We start from the raw sequence: 22,053 nt of genomic DNA, 5'->3' as shown, positions 1-22,053 counted from the left end.
GTTTAAGTGCCCTTCTGGACTGGGACCTAGGGCTGATTCTTTACTGAGGAAGCCTCATGAAATTCAACATCTGGATTGCTTATCCTTTGAAAAAAGTGAACATTCTTACAACTGGAGTGGCTTTGATTCATAAGAAAGGTGGACTTTATACCACTTTGTACTTCATAAACAGAATGCATTCTTTTAAAGCTCGCTTTAAATAGACCTGGCATTTGCACTAAGCAGAAAGCAATGTTTTGTGCCACTGTGTTTGCTTAAGAAAAGCCAGCATTTCCTTCTCAGATCCATGAAGATTCTGTAGGAATTTTCTCCTTGTCAGTATTGTCACATTATAGAATTACTGAGTGCTGGTGGACATCTTCATAAGGAGCAGCATTAAAGTGGATTGCCATATTGTTTTAGCTGATCATAGGAATTAAATCCAAACCAGTGTCCACTTTGTCCACTTCAGTCACATGAAATAACAGGTACTAAATAAATTACCAGCTTTGTAAATGTCATTTTCAGAAAAAAAAACTTATTCCAAGAAAAATGTCTAGAGTTTACCCATGGGTATGGATTTAGCATGAGTTTAAGTGCTTTGCTGGTACTGCATGATGAAGGAGTTTGATGGATCAAGCTAAATTTCTAGCCAGTAAACACAAGTTATATCAGAGCCATGAGTTCTACTTCATATACTCCTTGGGGGAGTTTCGGCAGACAGGTCTCATTCAAAAGGCATGAGCCTACTGCAGAAGGGAGTCCTTCCCCTGAATTCAGGGGGGCTTGTATTGGCCCAGGAAAAATAAAGTGCCAATTTGCAGATAACTGTCTGGCATAGTTTAACACAAAGCAACTGCAGCTGGTAGCACTTCATTGGCATATAGCTATTTTCAACATCCTTTCTGCTTTGTTGATGTTACCTCTTCCTTTTTCATGCCATTTGCAACACATCATTAGACTCACTGTAAATTTGTGGGCGTAAATTGTGTCCCTGGGGATGAAGCCTCACCAGGGGTGAATAAACAATCTCCCCTTCCCCAACCAAATCCCAACTGTGCCTCACATTTCATGGAAATGATCAGCAGTTCCACTATCAAAACATTCACGCCTTATGAGTAATATTTATGATGGGAGTTTTTTATGTTGGGTTTTCCCCCCAAGAAGAAAGAGAGGAATAATTAACAGAAACAGACCAAATGAGAAATTTCCACATTATTACTATTATTTTCATAAGGCTTTCACAGGAAAGTAAAAGCTTTTGCAAGTAATAAAAGTCCTCATTAAACATCTTTCTTTCTTTTGGAAATGGGGTAAATTATGAAGCAGATTAACTTTAATAAATAAATAGGACTATAAATACATAAAAGTCATTGCCTTCCTCCAGTAATTTAATATGAGCATCCCACTCTGAAATAAGGAAAAGTTTATTCACACAGAAAGAATAGAGCAGATGTGAGGTTTTTCCATCAGCTTAAGTGCTGCCTTGGTAAGGTGAGTTGTCCGACTACATTAAACAAACATTTTAGTCAGGCATCACACAGGAAAATAAACAGTAGCAAAGGAAACATGAAAATATTAAAGACTGTTATTCTTTGGCGCCTTTTCCTGCGAAGCAGGTGATAAAATATTACTGTGTTTCCACAGGTAAGGAAACACGCTCTTAAACACTTTGCAGAAACACATATTACGATCATCACTTAAAATGTCAGAAGTGGATAGGACTCAACTGTGACAGCACACAAGAGGCTGCTGAGAAATGCTGCAGGACCAGAGGGTTTTGCACACTGAGCCAGGCTCCTGGGCTACCAAAGCAGCCTTCTGGCAGAGAGGCAAAAAACATCTTTCAGGAGATGGCTGTAGAGTTACCTGATTTCACGACAGACTTCTCTTGAAGCCTAATTAATCAAATGTTAGTGAAGAGGGAGAGACTATCTGTTGTATAATTTCTGACCTCTTTCTGTCCCACTGAGCATCAAAGAATGCACATAGGAAGAGAGGAGACCTGCTGAGCTCCACTGTTTTTGCCCACCTGTGATATACTGCACTATGCTGCACAGATGTAACATGGTTTAGTTTATATAGATGGAATTTATGCACCATGTCAGTAATTTCTGTTCACCATGAAATTTTGTCTGGCTATCCATCATGTCTGAAATTCTACACATATTTAAATATAAAATATCCTTGAAATGGTTTCTGCATTGTAGCCAGAAGTTATCTACAACGTACATTCATCAGAAGAAATAAAGCAATCACTTTTTACTACTGGGACTTGGATTTCCATCAGCCTGGAAAACCAACTTGAAAATGTTTTGGTCTGGGTTCAAAGATCTGAAAAGTTACCCAGTGCCCAGAGTGTAGGGAAAGCTTTTATTCTCCTGCCTACTATGACGGTAGGATGGTAAAGATGTAGGTATGAGATTGCAAGGTGCTACCTGAAATCCTTTCTAGTATCAGTTTCTGTCTCTATTTTAAAATGCACTGCATGCACCAGCCTGTCTGGCCAGTGTGGTTTGGGGAAGCTGCTCATGACTAACATCCATATATATATTTTTAGGTTAAACTAGTGGCTAGGCAGGTTCAGTAGATCAATTTACTGCCCTGAGATGCAGGTCTATGTAGAGCTCTGCTGCCAACCAGCCATGTGATATTGGCCAATAGCTCATCCATTGTCTTGAATACTGGGTTCTTTTTTAAACATGGTGGTTCAGCATTTGAAAAATAAAAACTAGATGAGTACATAATGTGCATATCCTCCTTGGCTGTGCATACCTCAATGGATGGGTTTTGTTCCATTCAGCATGGAAGGCAGAGCTCTTCTGATTTTGTTCCGTAAAACAAAATAAAAATCAAAAGAACTATGCCTTCTGTGCTGAATTAAAATCTGGTCATCATAACTTCTGTTGCATTTTAATTTAGAAAGCAGAGCAAAAAGGAAAAGTAAATTAAATTTTAGCCATGCAATTATACAGCTTTTTAAAAGATTTTTTTTTCAGGGGCAAAACCTCTTATTTGACCATTTCATGTGAAGATTTTTATCAAGTGCTCACCTAATACCTTAAGCACTGGTTTTTATATCTGAAAAATACAAGCAAAATAGGTGGAGGTGCTACTGAGTTCCATGAACACAACATGATGCACTGTCCTTACCCAAGCATTTTGGTTAGATGGGTATTTCCACAGCACTTCAGTCCCAGAAAAAGAACTCCAAAAAATTTCCCATCTTACTTGTCAGGAAATTGAGGTGAAAATGTAAAATGAGTTTTCAAAGAAGGCAGGAAACAAACACCATGACTCTCACTAGAAATCAGCAGCTGTAAATTCTAATGCGGACAAAGTATGAATTATCTGACTGTCTTAGCAGCAAGGGTAAAAGCTGCATAGAAAACTGGAAGACATTGTTTTCTGGTATCTGAAGCAAAAAGAACAGTCAGTGGATTCTGAGTGACATTTATCTCCCTTGGGTTTTGGTTTCTAGTAGAGAGAGTCCCTCTGCGATCAGTAAAACGCATCGGTCACTGCAGGGTGTGATTCGCCTTTCCTGTTTAAAGCCAGCAGCTCAGACAGCATGATGTTCATAGTGAGCAGATGAAGACCAACCACAATGTCACACTTCAAATCTCTCTGATAAATAAAAAGAATTGGAATAGAAACAGATCTCAAGCCATGATAACTCCTGAGGCTGGGTAATTCAAACCCAGAATGCTACCTCCCAGTTGGCTTCCTGGAAATAAACTTTTAAAATAACTTGAGTCGTCAATGTAAAAACTTCTGTTCCATTTTCATAGCAACTGTAAGCTTATATATTACTGGACACTGATGTAAATTTATCTCAAAGATGCTATTTTATAGTTGTGTAAAATGTATCCCACAATAAAATCTTTTACTCTCTGGCACCTCAGGGATTTAATTTTGTCATCCTGTACATCTGAGAGGGAGAAGCAGCTACTGCTGGGAGACAAGCCTCAGCACCTCAGCTGGGACTTGCTTCCTTTACAGTCCTGTGGAGTGCCTGAAACTGCTATAGCCCTCTTTGCCTCTGTAAAACAAGGGAAATTTAAACCCTGCAGATGAAATCTGAATGTTTCCACACTTGGAACAAGATAAAATTTGAAACACAACTCTGGAGTTTTATCTTAATTATTTGTTTTACAACTTCTGTTGGATGCTTAAATTAACTAGGCATCTCTTATTTCCAGTTTTCACTTATGTGACAGCCTAAATGAATCTGATAGCCTTGTTTCAGGCTTCTGAGTCCCCTCCTTCCTAACCTGCCCCAACAGTACAAAGCAGACCTCCCCCTGGCCCAGGCTGCAGTGCTCCCCTGCTCCCCGACCAGGTTAAACAAACAGGGAGATTCCTCCAGGGAAGTCACAGGTTCAAGATCACAAAGGACCCACCTCATTTGGGCCAGTTAGAGGTTTTTCTTGCTATTGTGCTTATCTGTATCTTCCCTGTCATCCAGACATTAACCTCTGACCTGTGAGCCTGCCTCTCGAAAAAGCTGTGCAGTGTTTACCCATTATGTAATGTCTGTGCTTTTGTGGAAATTTTACAGAAACAAATGGAGGAAGTTTGCCAGTCAAACGGCTGGACAATAAATCCTGTTCCATGTAGATAGAATGGTTTACTGTCACTGTAAGTCTGCTACTAGCATCAGTCACAAAAAAAATGTTTACAAATTTCAGGGCACTGGAGTGTCAAAGTATTCCAGCACTTCAGGACTATACATGATTTGTAGAACCACCACTGCTGTGTTAGATAGAGGTAGCCTTGTTTTGCTAGCCTGAATAAACAGAGTGACAATGTTTCAGATAAGTCAGGGTCACTAATGTTTAATATTTCTGTCTATTGATCTTCTAAGTTCACAAATACAAGTACCCAAATGCTTGTTTGTTCATTATAATGCTTTTTTCTGCCCTAAGGTATCTTTGCTAGAAGTTAAACCAGATAAGCAAAGGCCCTTCAGCCTCTTTTGCTTGTTTCTTATAGGTCCTTTACTATTTATACACTGTATGTTCCCATCCTTCCTTACAATCCATTTTCTTTACAGTCCCTGCTGTCTCTTCTCCTTCTGTGTTGTTTCCTCTTTGGGACAAGACACTTCATTATGTTCCCTTTCTGGACAGTGTCATCACAATTCCTCTTGCTGTGCAACTGGGGCTTCCATATATCATCAACTATGGAGTTAGAACAACAGAAAGACGTGTTTGGATAAGAAGCAGGAACAAACATAATTTGGAAGTGGGGCAATAATAGGTAATGTAATTCTTCCTTCACTGATTCTTTCAGCCAAGGGCCTGATCCTGCAGCAACCGAATGGAGCTTTTCACTCTCAGTGTCAATGGGAGAAGCACTTGGTCTTAGAGATCTGTTCTAATTAAGCTTTCAAATCTCATTTCCTTTCAGAGGAGAGAAAACATTGTTGTGACTAAGCTTTGGATGTGGTAACAAATCCCTGGCAGGTTGGGTTGTTTTAACGGACGTATTAGATTTAAGGAAACTTTTACCATCTTTTCTGCCCTTAATCACAGCTTTTATTACAATTACAGTAATGCAACAGAGTTACATGCCAAAGGCAATATGTATATTTTTAATGAGTTGACATGCAACCTTCCTGGAGAGAAGAAACAACCTCATTTGCTGAATGTTTCTGAACTATATCTAGTAATTTATTAGAGGAAAAGGAAGTGTTCAGAAAAGCATCTACCAAAAATTCAGAGGCTTTAGTAACTCACAGATGAGCAGTCTCATAAGACACACTCAGTTGTTGCGCTATATTTAGCAAATTTTTGCTGAATGGTAACATTTTCTATTGTCCTCAAACAATAAAAGAGAAGGTTAACAGGCAATATCCGGATGCTCAGAGATTATTAATCCACACATGTGGTCCTGAGTCACTGGGCTGTAAAACACCATCAGTTTCCAAAGATACAAACCAAAGGGGAATTGTACTTGAGAGAGATGCTATCACAAGCCCAAAAGAATTAGTTGCATCAATAAGGCCTATTTATGCAAGTTTTACAAGACTTTGGCTCCTAGGGGTGTTCATTCCGTACAATTTATTCAGGCAACAAACTGAACATAGCCAGAGAACACATCCCATGAGTGAAGAGACTTCAGCCTGGTTTCTTGCCTCAATTTACCTTACAGCTAGGACACAGGTCAGACACTGGTACACAGAGGAAATTACAACAGGCTGACAGGCACACATCAACCTGGCTCATTCACCTGGGGACTAAAGAGCTCAGAGGGTCAGCAGAACACAAACAGCAGAACACAAAATCCGTTCTGCTCAATTATTCCTGCGGCTGCAGTGTGGCCTGGGCCAAACAACACATACAAACAATGGCTGGCCCTGCTTTTTTGGAGGTTAACACAGGCCAAGGACCATTTCCAATACAACCCTGGCTGTGTATAACCTGTATTTTAGAGGTACAAGTTTATCTGTGGGGACCAGAGAAGGATTCCTGGCTTGTGGAGATGTGACCTCACAGACCCCCACATACCTTTTTCTGAGACAAAACTATCAAAGGAAGACACTTGAATATCTCGTGTAGGTATGACTGCATGCTTGCTTTCTCCTTGGTCACCACGAAACTGTCATCAATTAATAGGAACTCGAGCCACAAAGTAGAAGAGTTCAATCAGAAATGTGTATTAGGAACCAGGAGTCTGCTTTTGTCAGGCACAGGGCACTGCAAGGGAGTGACTGTCATTATGTCCAATCTGTACAACAAAAGTGGGGCTGTCCAGGCTGGCAGCACAAGCCCTACAGTCCTACAGGGAGCCTCCCACACAGAGGCACAGACCCATGAAAGGCACAGCCCCTCACTGCAATCCCAGTTACTCTGGCACATCTGTTTGGATGATTAGTAAGTAAAATTTAACTGATAGAAGACAGAGCCCAACTGGAAATGTAGGAATGTGTTTTTACTACTATTAATGCAATCAAAACTTCCTTCTTGCTATTATTACTGCGTTAGCACGTCAATTCCATTCCAAATTGTTTTAAACTGTTAACTTACCAAAATACCTGGAGTATAGCACAATTCACATTCTGGTTTTCATTCTAAACTTAACATAATATATCTGAAATTATTCTGCTTCTTAAAGTTGTTTCTCTTGCTAGAATGTGTAAAATATATGTACAATATACACCGGAGGAGTGTTAATCTTTCTCTTTGTGCCCAAAAAAGTGCTGAAATTCAGCGCATAAAGTAACTTCTATGAGTCTTTGTAGACTGAAGGTCCTTTTCTGAATTTACCAATATTCCAATTCAGATGACAGAGTCCATACAGCTGGCTAAAACAGCTTAATAAAAACAGATGCAAAGAACTCTTTGTGAAACTGATTACTGATTTACATTCACCACCCAATATGAATGAAATGCAAAAACTAAGCAGACGTAAGTCACATAAACTACATTGTAAAAAGAGTGTTTTAATCACATGAGAAATCATGTCAGTAGTATAGGTCAGAAATATATATTCTTTGTGAAAATATTTTGTTATTTTGCCTTTAACATTTTTTTTAATTTACTCATACGAGACTTTCCTGTACCCATGGTCTTAATTTTAGAAAAGACCAGATCTGTTACTCCGCTGTTAAAGTATGTTAAACTCATACTTTAATACTAAAAAACTAAATCAACATTTACTAAATGAGAAAAATACAAAAGGTGGTTTAACACAGAAAGGTGCTCACCAATGCAGTCGACACTGAAGAGATTTATGGAGGTTGTTATTGAAGACTCATCGCAGGTCTTCATCCCCCGCAGAGCAAACCTCACCAGGGAGGCCTTGACTCCCTCGGGCAGGAAGGACAGCAGGAACACGGGCATGTAGAGCGCGTAGCGCAGCTTGCACAGCAGGGGCGTCATGAGCTTGCCCTGCGGGGACTGAGCCATGCGCTCGATGGTCGGGAACAGCAGCACGGAGCGCAGCACCTGCCAGGGCACACACAGCACCGTCAGCAGGGGCACGGCAGCACAGCCCAGCCTGCGCACCCAACCTTTACACGAGTGTCTATCGCAGTGAGACTGAGCTTCCAGGCACGGCAGCACAGCCCAGCCTGCGCACCCAACCTTCACACGAGTCTCCATCGCAGTGAGACTGAGCTTCCAGGCACGGCAGCACAGCCCAGCCTGCGCACCCAACCTTCACACGAGTCTCCATCGCACTGAGACTGAGCTTCCAGGCACGGCAGCACAGCCCATGCAGACCCAACCTTCACACGAGTCTCCATCGCATGAAACTGAGCTTCCAGGCACACTGCCCCAAAGGTGTGATGTGCCCAGATTCAGTTTTTTAAAACGCGAAGCAAACAAGTACGCAGTTACAAAATTATGTTTTATGATAAGAACTCAAGAGGAGAGTGGCCTTTGGAAGCACCGGCAGGAGTAACCCCAGCAGAGGGCAGCAGGCAGGAGCCCTCTGCTCAGTCCCGGCGGGCTTTTTATCTCAGGAAAAGTACACTGCTTTTCATTTCACCTGGTAAACTGCTTCCTCTAAGTAAACCAACCAAACAAATTTAAAAATATCAGCTGCTGTAATGGTAACTTTAAAAATTGACAACATACAGGGTTTTCAATTTGCAGCTTAATACAGGTAAACTTGGACAGAACAAGAAGCATACAGCCTCTTCACTACAATGGGTACACTGGCATAAGACATTGCTTTTTATATCTTATAATGAAATAGACATTCTGAAGGTGGTAATTAGTTTATTTTATAATAATACACTATGGCCTTCAAGTAAAAAGAAATTAATTAAAGTCACATCCACCCATGCTAATCGAAAGTGAGTTAATACATTTACTCATAGTTATATTTCAATGCTAACATGAAGCAAATATTCTAAAAGAATAATTGCAACTTTTTTCTGGAAGTAAAAATATATTGCAATAACTCATATAGGAATAACCCTCAAAGAGACACAGCCCTACCTAACAGAATTATAAATAAAAATTAGTAAGAGAGGATCTGGATATTGCATTGGTAGATAGTAAGTTATAAACAGCTGGGCTTTCTTGGTGACTCAGTATCAATAAATGTAGTTACATATGTCTGCTTAGCACATATCATTCTACATGTTGTGCAAATTAGATTCTTATTTTTGTAAAATATATTTTATGATAATTTTCTTTACTCCCAGATGAGATGCAGCTGATGTGTATGCCTCTACACCTGTGTGCAGCACTCCCAGTCCCAGCAGCCCTCCAATGGAAGGCAGGGAATGCCACCCAGAGATGCTTACACAATCTGGGCATTGTAACAGAACAAACTGCAAAAATTCAGGAAATATAATAAAATTTCAGAATCCTTTAGGTTGGAGAAGGTCTTTAAGATCACTGAGTCCAACTGTTAGTCTAGCACTGCCACATACACAAATAAACCATATTCTCAAGTGCCATATCTATACATCATTTAAATACCTCCAGGGATGGTGAATAATCCCCTTCCCTTGGGCAGCCTATTAAGTGCTTGGCAACCCTTTTTGTGCAGGAATTTTTCCTAATATCCAATCTAAACCTCCCCTGGCACAACTTCAAGCCTTTTCCTCTTGTCTTATCACTTGTTCCTTGGAAGAAGAGACTGATCCCCACCTGGCCACAACCTTCCTTCAGGTAGTTGTAGAGCAATATGGACCCCCTGAAACTCCTTTTCTCCACTCACCTCCCTCAGCCACTCCTATCAGACTTGTGCTTCTCGGCTCTCCTGTCCTTCTCTGGACACACTCCAGCCCCTCAATGTCTTTCCTATCATGAGGAGCCCAAAACTGAATTCAGCACTCGAGGCATGGCCTCAACATTGCCCAGTACAGGGTGACAATCACTGCCCTTGTCTTGCTGGTCACTGACAACTGTGTGTCTCTCCTGGGCAGCAGGTCACTAACCATCTCCCCATAGATTATGGGGGCTTCATTCTGCTCACTGTCCATGTCTGGATACTCAGAGAACAACTGCTCAGAGTCAGGTACTGATCTGCTGGCTCTTCCTGTTTCTTCCCTTATCATTCCCTGCAGTTGGAAGGACAGGGAATATTAGCTGTGCTTTTGATTCCTTAACCAGTTGTCCCAAGGCCCTGAAGTCTCTCTTGATTGTCCTTGGGCTGCTTGTTGCAATTTCATTGCTATCTACCTGAAGAATCAATAATTGATAATAATCCAAGAGCTGTACCAGCGTGGGAAGATGGGAGGCTTTCTGTACATCTTTAACCCATCTCAGGGAGGCAGCAGGCTTCTGTAAGAAGTGGGGCTGTTTCCTTCAGAAGGAGTCTGAAGGAAAATGACTTGTCTTTTTTTTTCAAGGTAGCAATTTTTATGGAAGCAGGTTGTAGCCTGACAACCTCAGCAACACCTTCAAGCCAGCTGAACCACTGTTTGGATTACTGTTCTTGCAGAGCCTCACAGCTGTCACTCCAGGGCACCTGGAGAGGTGGAGAAGTCCCAGAGGAGACGCACCAGCTGTGCCAGGCAGGAACTTGTCACCACTGCCCCTGGTCTCCTAAGCCACTGTGTTCAGCCAGACAGAGAGAGGGAAGGGAAACCTCTGTGTCATGCACCCACCATCAGAAACTGTACTTCTTACAGAATTTTAAAAGGAGAATTTGAAAGAGTTATTCATATAAAAATACAGAACTATTTTAATAAATCTTTCTGCTTTCCAGCTGATACTGCTTTGGTTTGAGACAAAGAAAAATACCTTCTCAGGGAAATCAATCCTGGGCCTCTTTTTATTAAAGGCAACCAGCAGCTGAAGTATTGGAATGCAAAACTTGTACTAAATTACATGGTAGTTTTGTGATATTTCAGCTAGGAGCTGAACCCAAACTGTTGTGATCTAAAGCAGATTTGACCTGCGTTCCCAGGCACACTTTAATCCTTTGACATTGCAGTTTATAGATATAGGATTAGTTGCTTGGATGGCTGTACTAACCACAGAGAAAGCTGCTAAACCTTGGCAGAAAAGGGAGAAACCAAGAAAACTGTTACCCCATCCTGTACATTCCTGCATTTTGTAATGACCCACAAATTTTAAAAATGGAGGGTAATTTTATTTAATTTCTTTTTTAAACCTTTTGCAGACATTAACAGAGAAATGTAAAATTCATATTTTTCAAACATTTATCCACTATTTCTTAATTTACTGCTGAATTCCCAAGCCATGATCTTGAAATGTGCATCTGGCTGCAGAATTGCTTAAAAGATTTAGTTCAACTTCTTTGCAACAGAAATGTAGATATGAGGTTTAACCCATTTTGTTATAATGGCACATATAAAAAAGTATGTCCTATTTGTGTCATGAAATAAATAAGTAGAAATATTCAGGTAAAACTAAGGAAATTAATAATATTCAAATGCTCACCATCAGTTAATAATTTTTGGGGTTTTTTTTACTTTTATATGCCTGGAATTTATCTACACACAGTTTACACTACCTGAAATCAGGCAGATGGCACAGAATTAAATTCAAGTTAAAATTTTCAGAATTAATATAAAAACAGTTATTCTGAAAATGGAGGACACTGGCTATCATAACCACCATGTATTGTCATAACTATGAATGACACATAAATACCATTAAATAATGTGCAAAGGTTAATGATCGTTTTACTTATAGTAACCCTCCTTGTAATTCAAGTTTCTTGAGAATACCATCAGTCAAAATACAAGAAGTATTACAAATATTTATTTATATAATAAAAATATAGTATATTTTACCATACATATATATCTAAGTTTAGATATAATGCACAAATATTAACAGTATTAGAGAGTAACATTCAGATTCACCTAGTTTAAACTACCCCCAATTCAAAGTGCAGTAATATTTATCTGTTAAGCACATGGAAAGGCAGAGAGCTGAACAAGAGAAGACTCTGGAAACAGAGACTCAGATGGATCCAGGGACTACAGGAAGTTGGCCAGTGATTTGACTGAAGGCAAACACGCCTCGTGTCCAGGAGGTGTACCACCTATCCTTGACTCTGCTTTGGTCAACCCACTAAAAACAGTACAAGCACTCTTAAATTATACTGTAATTGTCACCATTGATGATTGTGACAACCAACAGTATTTGTACAACTGGCCAATTTATTTACCAGTTATCCCCTTATCATGCTATTGAACTATGAGATATCAACACTCAGGACAGCACTTACACTAAAGTTCACTATTCAAGGAATAGATGTTCTTTTGTTTAGTCACCAAGGCAGCTGCTTCTATTTAATCATTAATTTTTAACTCTACATTTCACAGGGCTCAAACCCCAAATGGTTCAAGGGCCTACAATCTGATGCAGTGTCTCAGAAGTTCTACATTTTGTCAAGAACCAAAAGCTAACATTACCTGCAAACTCTTCACATAACTCATGTGGATGCCAGGGCAGCTCCTATTCCCTCGTCTAGCAGAGTGTATATATCACAGAGAGAATCAAATGGTGCATGGCCTGAGCATGCATCCAGAGAACAAACCAGCCCAGAATGTTCTGCTCTTGATTCTTTCAACACACACCACAGGAGGAAGGCATGGGGACTTGGGGAGTTTCCCTTTTGACACTGTTTATATATTTCTGTATCTAGAGCAATCAGTCCATTAACTTCAGGAATGTATGACCTGCACAGTAAATTTTAGAACACAGAGGGAAGAGAAACGACTTATTTTACAGGAAAAGTGAGCTCTCAAAACAAGGAATATTAAATACCCATTCTGTAACAGCATGGCATTTACCAAGGTGATTTGTTTAGGAAGAATCCCCAATGAATATGATTCACTTCCCACGATCCATATAAATATTAAAGAATAAAGCAAAGACTTCTAGCAAGATTCCACACATACATTCCTGTACAATCCAGGCTTTCAATTGAGCTTTTATCTAAATCTATCCACAGCAACGTGACAAAATGACAACTGAGTACCTTCACAGCTTCACTGCATAAGGGTTATGTCCAAACTTGGGTTTGGATTTGCAGTAAAAATTGCAAGTTGTTTTGTTTTGATTAAAATGAGAACAGAGTACAAAAAAGCCAAACCATTAAATTTCCAATAAGTTGCTGTTTAACACTGCACAATTTAATAGTCTCAACAACACCAGCAAAGGATTTTTGTAAAATGTTTAAATGGTTTCCTTATAAAAATACTACAAGTATGCAAATTGGATAAAGTTAAAAACACCCCCACAGTAATATTTTCCACTAGTGCCTTCTACTGAATGAGTTGAAATATATTCTTCAGCTACAATTTGAAGTTTGAATGGGTAATACCACTTCTTTAAGGGACTGGTAAATGATGGCGCTGAGAATGTAAAATCATGCTTGAAAACTGGATGCCACTTACAACCAGTACTGAAAGAAGTCACTTAATTTTCAGAGCAGTTAAGTCCTTCAATGCCAACAACAGGAGGTCAATGCTTTTGAACTCAGCCAGTTTTGATAACACAAGAAATGCTGTTTGCAGACTCAGGCCCCCAGGTGTGTGTGTGCCTTCTGAGCTCCCTCAGCCAGGGCCTGGAGAGGGCTGTTACACCATGCCACCTGCTCTTAATACAGAGAGACATTCTGCTAATAGAAATAAAGTAGGAGAGAAAAGCAGTCAGGATGCAAAAAGGCAAACACTGACCAACAGAAAAGAGCAAGAGCCATTTCAAAGATTTTTTTTCAGAGGAGGCTCCAAGTAGGTGAATACAGTAATTACAGCCATGCTTTCTCAGTCCTATCCCTTGGATCTCAATGAACAGACCACCCCTGCTCATGACAGACCACAGGTATGCTCAGATATCTCTATCAGAGCTATAAAATAAAAATATTCTGGCCCACTGAAGAAAATACCAGAAAGTGAAACTTCTCAGAAATAAATCACTGGTTCACTCTGCTTTAATGACAGAAGCAGTGGTTGCTGGAGGCTCTCACTGGCTTTTGAGCAGGGAGGCTTTTGGAAAGCACTTGCTCCTGCTGAATAACCCATTCTTGATAACTGGGATGGCAGAAATGGTTAATACAATAACCACCACCAAAAAGATCACAAGGCTCAGATCCCACACCAGTTATGCATTTCAGAGCCCAAAGGAAACTCAGACTTCAAATCAGGGGGCAGAAGGAAGGAAACAATCCATGATGTGTTACATCAGAGTCACTGCACCATCCGGTGCTCAGTAATGGAGAGCCTAAGCACAGCGCTGCACTCACACAGCCAGCTCTGGAAAGAAAACAAGTGAGGAAGTTTAATTTAAAATTCCTTCAAAACACTTCAGAAAGCAAGAGCTGCTTCTCTGTCAAAAGCAGCATTTCTTTTGATATATATTAGGTCACTCTATGTATTAGTTTGTTATTCCCCTCTTGTGCTGGCAGAAGAAAAGCTATTATCTGTCAGGTGAAACCCAGTAAATTTCTCAAAGATAACAAAATGATGCACTTAACGGTAATCTACAGTCTACCCTTGACACAGAATGCCACATTAATCACACAATTTCTTCTACTCAGTATGCAGAAACTTGCAGGCAAAACAACGAGGATCAGGGAAGTATTCTGTGCTTTATTGCCACAGCTGTGCCGAGCAGATTTCCAAGAAACGCACAGGATAAACCAGACAGTGCTGGCTTGTGCTGTCCTCTCCCCACAGCAGGACCTGCTGGGTTTGCCCATTCACTTCACTTTACTCACTAATTAATAGAATATAATATGTAAAATACAGAGATCTACTTTAAAATCTTGAATAATTTCGTCTTTGTCAGTTTAAGATGTCGTTGGTTTTTGTACCAGTGAACTCTGTCACAACTCAATATCAACAAATTCACAGGATTTCATGACAGCAAAAGAGCCAAAGAATGGACACAAATGACAAAACACTTTTTTCTCCTGGTGTGAAATCAAAAACATACTGTATGCATTTTCTTCTACTTTACCCTATGGATCTCCTGTAATTCTAAACAAATGTTTGGCATATTAAAGAGGTAAGAAAAACAAATATCTCAAACATAGTTAACAGAAGATCTTACAACTGTTATTTCAAAGTGCTTTATAAGAATTATGCACCACAGAGAAGTCTTAGCATGCTTTTTATAGACAAATAAACTGAAATTTGTTAAGTTAGATGACTTCACATGAAAATATACATTGCAAAAGCAGGAATATTTTAAATAACTGTATGGTAAATTACAGTTTAACCAAAGGTTACTTTTCTGGGTAACCAAACTGTTTCTGTACAACAAAGATGTAAAAAATTGTAAATAAACAACATTTTGTAGGAAAGTTTGTATTTTTTGTTACAAATAATGTCACGGTGGCTTAGTTCACTAGTGGCTGCTTAGTGCTCAAGAATCTTCTGTTGACATCTTCTATGGACCCCTCCCAACATACAGGGGCTATAGAACAGGGCAGAGGCATGTGCACTTGATTTCAAAGTTTCCTTTAAAATTTTCTACATTTCCTGTTTCTTAGTGCCCAAATTTTCACTTTGTGTCCTGGCACCAGATGCATTCTATTTTTTTCTATTTATTTCTTTCCAGACTTCTAATTCCATTATATAAAATCTATGAGATTAAGTGACAGAAGGAAAGATTTTTAAATTTTCTACAAAATGTCTTCTATGAGGCACATAACATGCTCCCTGAAGAGCTGAATTTATTTTCCAGACAAATGCAGTTAGGATATGCAACTCTGTGAACATGCTGGTAAAACTAAATAACACTCTTAAATTCTCTGACAGGCTGCAGGAACTCTTGCTCCCTAAGAAAAACAGACTTTTTGACTGTCACCAACAGTTTCATGTTCATGTTTGTCAGCTCAACTTCACTAAGGGTATTTGAATTGTCATAGTTTGAGAACAAAGTGAATCAAGGATCCAGGGTTGATCACAGGAACTTCTGGTAGAATTTCCATAGGCATACTGAGGATCCAGCTAGGGATTGAGTTGTTGAAAGGAATCAACACATGCAGGGCTGTGAAGGCACATCCAGGATGCACAGACACACAGGCAGAAATTCTCTCACAGTGTCTGAAGAAATTACTGTTCAGCAGAACTACCTTATGCCACCTTTAAACATACAATGACCCAGTTCATGTTTTCATGTAGGTTAGAGCACAGCAGTGTAAATGCAACAGGACAGCAGCAGAGAGCAATGATCCTAAGGATGAACATGATTTACAAGGTCAGGATGCTATTTGCCTTTTACATAGAAACATATGCACCCAAACAATAGCACCAAAGATATAAAACGTGAGTATGTAAAATCAAATGAACTTTTAAGGACTGAGCATAAAAGCATGCAAGCAGTCCATAGATCCATTTCCCACATAAACGTTGGATCAAATTTTGCTTGACAACTTCAGTGCCTTTACCTCTAAGGCATTAGGCCTTGGCATTACCTTGGGCATGTGCCAAGTCCAACACATGCAGACACACACGTGCACATACTCAGGTACATGCTTCTAATTCTTCCCTGAATAAATACAGCAATACCTAGAGATCCCATCCAGCACACTGGTTACATGAATATTAATGACATCTTACACTAAAAGAGCAAATTCACAAATACAGTAAAGCATGCATACATGCAGAGAGCAGCTGAGCTGTGCCAGAACAGCAGTATAACAAACACTTCTCTTTGTCAGTACAGCAATAACCTGAGCTTTATCAGAGCAGAGGCACTTCTTATTCACTAGCTAGCATGGTTTTTTCCCCTTGTATGTCTTCTGTAAATAGAAAGAGGTGAAAAAAATGTTATCTCCTAACACAAAACAGCACAAAAAAATGTTATCTCCTAACATGTGATAAAACCCATGTTTTCCTGTCTGCATCATAACCTCAGTACTGGTAAGTGAAACCAGGCTAGGGCCCAGGCTCTAAGACCAACACTTTTTAGTATGTTCTCTGGCAGGATTCTGGCCAAAGCCAGCAGGACATCTGGGCACAGGTTAAAAAACAGTGTAGACCAGGGATTCTTCTAAATACAGGACATCTGTGAAGCAATCAAGTTTGGGTCTCGGAATATTCATGGCTGGAATCTAAGCTGTATTAGCCACTTGCTAACAGGAGCCACAGGGTGGGCCCTGGTATGTTTTATTAAAAAAAATTAAATACAATGTTTAGCATATTTACCTCAATTAGTCAGAAATACCTTAACCTTTTCAGTGATATTTAATCATTGGTTTTGTCTGCATGAGATTCTAAACACACTGTGGGGCAACCTTGGCAAGGATGTAAAGATCTCCCCTCTGTTATCAAGGGATCATTCATCAGATGCTCAGCAAAGAAAGAACAGCCCATCACTAACTGTGTATGCATTTACAAACACAGATGTTAAAGGTATCTGCTGAAATTGCACCATGAAATGGTGGGAAAATAACTGAGAATAAACCTTCACCCTTTCAGAGTCCATCTTAGTTCAGTGTTATCAAAGTTCACTACTGGTTCTAAACTGAGGTGCCTGAGATAGGAGTTAAATCACCAAAGACTCCCAACTGAAGTCTGTCATGGACAGATCCTCAAAAAATATCAAGTGATCTAAAAACACTTTCTAGTAGAATTATCTGCTTCCCACTAATTACAGAGGACCTACAACTTCTAACTAGGAGCTTCATCAGATAGAACCAAATGAGACCCCTCCTCCAGGGAGAAGCAGCAGGGCACACTTCTAAACAATATTTTGGAAACAAAATGCTACCATTAAGCAGCATCTGAGCAAGTGTTCTCTAAAGAGGCCCATCCACAGCAGTGTATGATCTCTAGTACTAAAAACACGGTAAATACACTGGTGCCCCTTAACATGGCAATGAAAGAAGACCAGAATGTATAACTTTTGTAAAAACTGAAAACATGCAGTAACTATGATATCAGGTGAATATCTGAAGATCTGATCTTCGAATTGCAGATAGGCAGTATAAGGCAAGAAGCTAGAGGTATTTCATACTGATTGTCACTACCTCTTGTAGCTAGACTGCAGTTTACATGGATATGGTGCTTCAGTACATGCCAAGCCACCTTTCTGAGATCTAATTTGGGTGTCTGTTTTATGATGTTTAAGGCAGTTTTCCTAAGCAGAAGTTCAGAAAATACCTGCCCACCGACAACAGCCCCAAAACAACACCCACCTTCACCCCACTCCTGAACTGGAAAGCAGTGGTGTAATAATGAGGTTAAGTTAAATTTGGTATTTTAATTATTCAGCTCACAGAACAAACTCAGAAGCTACTACTATTTTTAAATACGCTAAGTAAAAATAATCTAAAGCATGAATGAGTAGCAAAAATCTTGGCAAGTAATGCAGTGATAAAGACAAGTGGGAGATGCAAGTTTGCAATATGATATGGTGCAGAAAGCAAACAAGAGAGAAGCTCTGCAACTCCATATTAGACACAGTGAGGAAACACATCACAAATGCCAGAGGAAGCTCTGCCTCTGGGAGATAATGCAGATTGCATCCTGTGCTCTACATCCTAAATGGAAAGATTTCAACCAAGAGTGAGCCACAAATACAGCCTAAAATTAACAAGGGGCTTGGATGATAAAATTTCTGGAAGAGGTTATATTTAGAGAAAAAAACCCCATTAATTGTATGGCAAAATGGGAGCAAAAAGGTAATGGGGTGGAGAATCATACCTACACAAGATTTTAAGGGTTATAAATGCAAAGGATACTCAATAATATTATGGGTGGAACAAGTGACATAAGTAAATGTGATGGAAAGAAATGAAAAATCTAAAATGCTAAAGCAGGTATCAGGAGTCTGCATTGACACAAATTTTTATGCTGCATCAAGGTGTAGTGTCCCAGCTTTTGAACTGTTGAACCAGCAGGAATGGTGCAAGAAAGAGAAATGCCCCCTTACATGGATGTACAGCCTGGACTTCCCAAACCAGAACATTGTGTCAGGGAACTGTAAAAAACTAGTTAATATAAAGCCTGATGATGTTACTTATATATTCAACTTTTCTCATGCAAGTGCATTGCCCTGGGACTGCATATTACAGATGTTGACTAAATGAATGATGAAAAGCAAATGTGCTCACTTAAAAAGTGAGGGTTTTTCCCCCACTATTCCTTCTTTCTTGTAAATGTTTAACACATTCAAAAATTAAAAATGTATTTATGTTTCAGTTACACAGCAAGCTGGCAGAATGTCTGCAGCGTTATGCTCCGGAAAGAAATATATCCTTTCAGGAGGAGAAAACCAATCACACATTATTCCTAAAGCTTTCACGCTTCCTCCAAAAAAAGAGAAAAAATCAGAAAAAAAGTGAAGTTGAGAACACCATGGAAAAAAATACTTATAATTCAACATATTCTGTTAATAAGATGAACTTTTCAGCACTCCAGCACAAGATTGATCATTAAACCCAGTTGACAACCATTCTGTATTTCCTTCCCATCAAGCTGTAAGAAATTCTCCAGCACTCAATGACATATTTTATGATGCTTTGGAAAAAGATCCAAACCCCCAAAACTGATGATACAGCATAGGATGAGAAGATGGCAGACTCACAACACTATCACTCTCATGGGCCCCCTTTTCTAATATGGAACTCATTAAATTAAAATATTTTTAAAAGACCAGGAAAGGGTTTTTTTTTTCAGCCTAGAGAAAATGCTACCAAAACAAAACACAGAAATCAGTGTTGGTGGAGAATTCCTATGTGATTTCAAATACTCAATGAATTTTACTGTGAGCATGTAAACAAGGTTTACAGTGCTACAGGGAACACTGCATATCCTCTCTACCTGTGGTCATTTTTTACTGCTTCCAAGGAAGGCAGATGAGGGCATCATCTGATGATGAGGACAAGAAGCTATACTTAACATCAGGACAAAAAATACTTGGTGGACTATGGAAAAGTCCATGAACATCTTAGGTATAATAAGAATAATAATTAAACTTCACAAACATATATATATATGATATTTACAATATCTATATAGTGCACATCTACAGCCACAATAAGAGATGTACTCTCTTAGCTTTCTTTACAGTCTTTTCCATTAACTACTCACAACCTAAGCTCAGGCTGGCTGTGAGACAAGGGCTGTTTCCAGTCCAAGTGCTGTTTTCCATTTACCTTTGATGTTAAGGATGTCTTTGCCTCTTGGTGTCTGATGCACTCTCCTTTTTTCAGAATTAACTTTGTGTCTTTATAGTTAAAATTACTTATAGCATACTCTAATAGATTGGGATATTCAATTCAGCTTGAGGAGGAAACCATTCTTGTTTCTGTTTGATCATAGGTACAGCCCATGCAGACCCCTCTCACCTTTAAAAAACTTCATTACTATTACTGACCTTAAGGGAGGTGATCAACTTAGACAGGTCTCTATTCTCCTGATTTATAAAAGAGAGAACTCCAGAGACTACAATAGGCTGGCTTCAGGACAACACAAATTCATATAACCACATATCCCATGGTTTTAGCCATTCCTGTCTGGACCTATGCAAGAAGTATCAGCTATATCAGCTCTTCAGGAAACAGTGTATATAGATATAAATACTTCCTGGGAGGTTTCTCTAAGAAAAAAACATACATATAAATCTTCCTGAAAACCTCAGAAGTATGTTGTTTCCAAGCATTTCAATAGCATTAACTTCCTTCAAGATACAAGATAATGAAAGATACAGGGCATCTGTGACCCATCTTGTGAACCTGGGCATAACTTAGTTCTCATAATTTCACAATGTTCTATAATGGCACCAACTGATGCAAAATGTAAGGTTGTATTTGGATTTTTTTTAAGAGAATTAAGTTGTATGAACAATACTGACCTCAGTGATATCAGACAAAGTCACTATTTGCAAATGGCAGAAATGTAAGCTAAGAAACAGTGAAGTAAATTTAAGGGAAACTTCCTTTTTGTGTAAGCTGGTTCGTATTTCCTGACCATAAGGTTTTTTGGTATCTTCCTTTTTGGTACCTTCCTTTACAATGGAGCACAACAAACTGAATTTTTATGTTATTTAACTTATTGTTTCTTTCATTCAATATATCAAATATTATAATATAAATGATACCTCCTTCAACATCTGAATTTGACCAACTATTTTAAAATATTTATAATCCACACATTTTTTCAAATGGATTAAAACTTTTGCTTATTTTTTTACTACTTTCTTTTAGCTTCTACCTGATGATATATATAGCAGGTAAAATTTGCATCTGTTTAAAATACTCTACAGTGATCACATGGTTTTTCCATGTCCTGGCACCTTTTTTATTTAACATACATTATCCAATTTTATTTGAAGTACACCTATAAGACCCCAAGCCTCCAGTGCTTCCTGGCAGTTCCACTTGGATGGAAACAAAATTCAAGGACCAGCATTTTTATTTCAAACCATGATCTCCAGTGTAATGACAAATACAGTGCTGGGTACAATGATTACATCCTTAGGTATGTGGATCTGAGTGTCATTTGCACCAAGGTGAGGTGTGATTAAATTTATGTCTACTTTAAGGCCACTTTCCACTGACTTAGCATAAATTTGATTCTGAGCCTTATGCACTGGGGTCCTGCATCCAAACTCATTGGACTCTCCATATGAAGAGTCCTGCTAAAACACAAGTCACCATCAGGCTTCCACAGTATTAACTTTGTGCTGTATTATTAGGAGAATAGTAGAAGTTGCTCTGCAGAGTTTAATTACAAAAGAACTGGAATGGGACAAAGGTAACTGAGGATAAGTGAGAGGCATGGAAATCTCAGCAGTATCCAGCTACAGCTGCTGAGAGTAAGAAATCATCTTTGACAACAGTGATCACAAACACAGTAACCAAAAAGAAGAGCCCTAATGAGACTGTGCCCAATGTGCCTGTGAGTACTCCTGCTGCTCTGTGACTGCACCTACAGTACAGGTGGGTGTGTGATATTGCTCCTGTTGAAACTAGTGGCAAAATTTTCAAAAATTTAATATGTCTTAATTCTGCCCCAGGAATAAATTCTGATCAAAGGATCATTTCCCAGATATGAAATGTGACAGCCTACACTCCATGTAGATATGACAAAAGACACAATATTCCCAGCTCTAGAAACCAAGACTATCTTATCTATTCTTGGATAGTCAGATGAGGACCACGGCTACCATAAAA

General features: G+C 39.2%; 1 protein-coding gene across 1 annotated transcript in view; it reads right to left on the bottom strand.

The window, feature by feature from the left end:
* The window catches only part of LDAH (lipid droplet associated hydrolase), a 111,899-nt gene that overhangs the window by 30,197 nt on the left and 59,649 nt on the right, over window positions 1-22,053 (bottom strand). The window contains exon 5 of the mRNA XM_058801935.1: window positions 7,691-7,931. Coding sequence (XP_058657918.1) covers window positions 7,691-7,931 — 241 coding nt within the window. The remainder of the gene's footprint in view (window positions 1-7,690; window positions 7,932-22,053) is intronic.

The sequence above is a fragment of the Ammospiza caudacuta genome, chromosome 3 (assembly GCF_027887145.1).
Source record: "Ammospiza caudacuta isolate bAmmCau1 chromosome 3, bAmmCau1.pri, whole genome shotgun sequence".
NCBI classification, from domain to species: Eukaryota; Metazoa; Chordata; class Aves; order Passeriformes; family Passerellidae; genus Ammospiza; species Ammospiza caudacuta.
The sequence above is the reverse complement of the archived record's forward strand: the minus strand, read 5'-3'. Positions and strand labels throughout refer to the sequence as shown.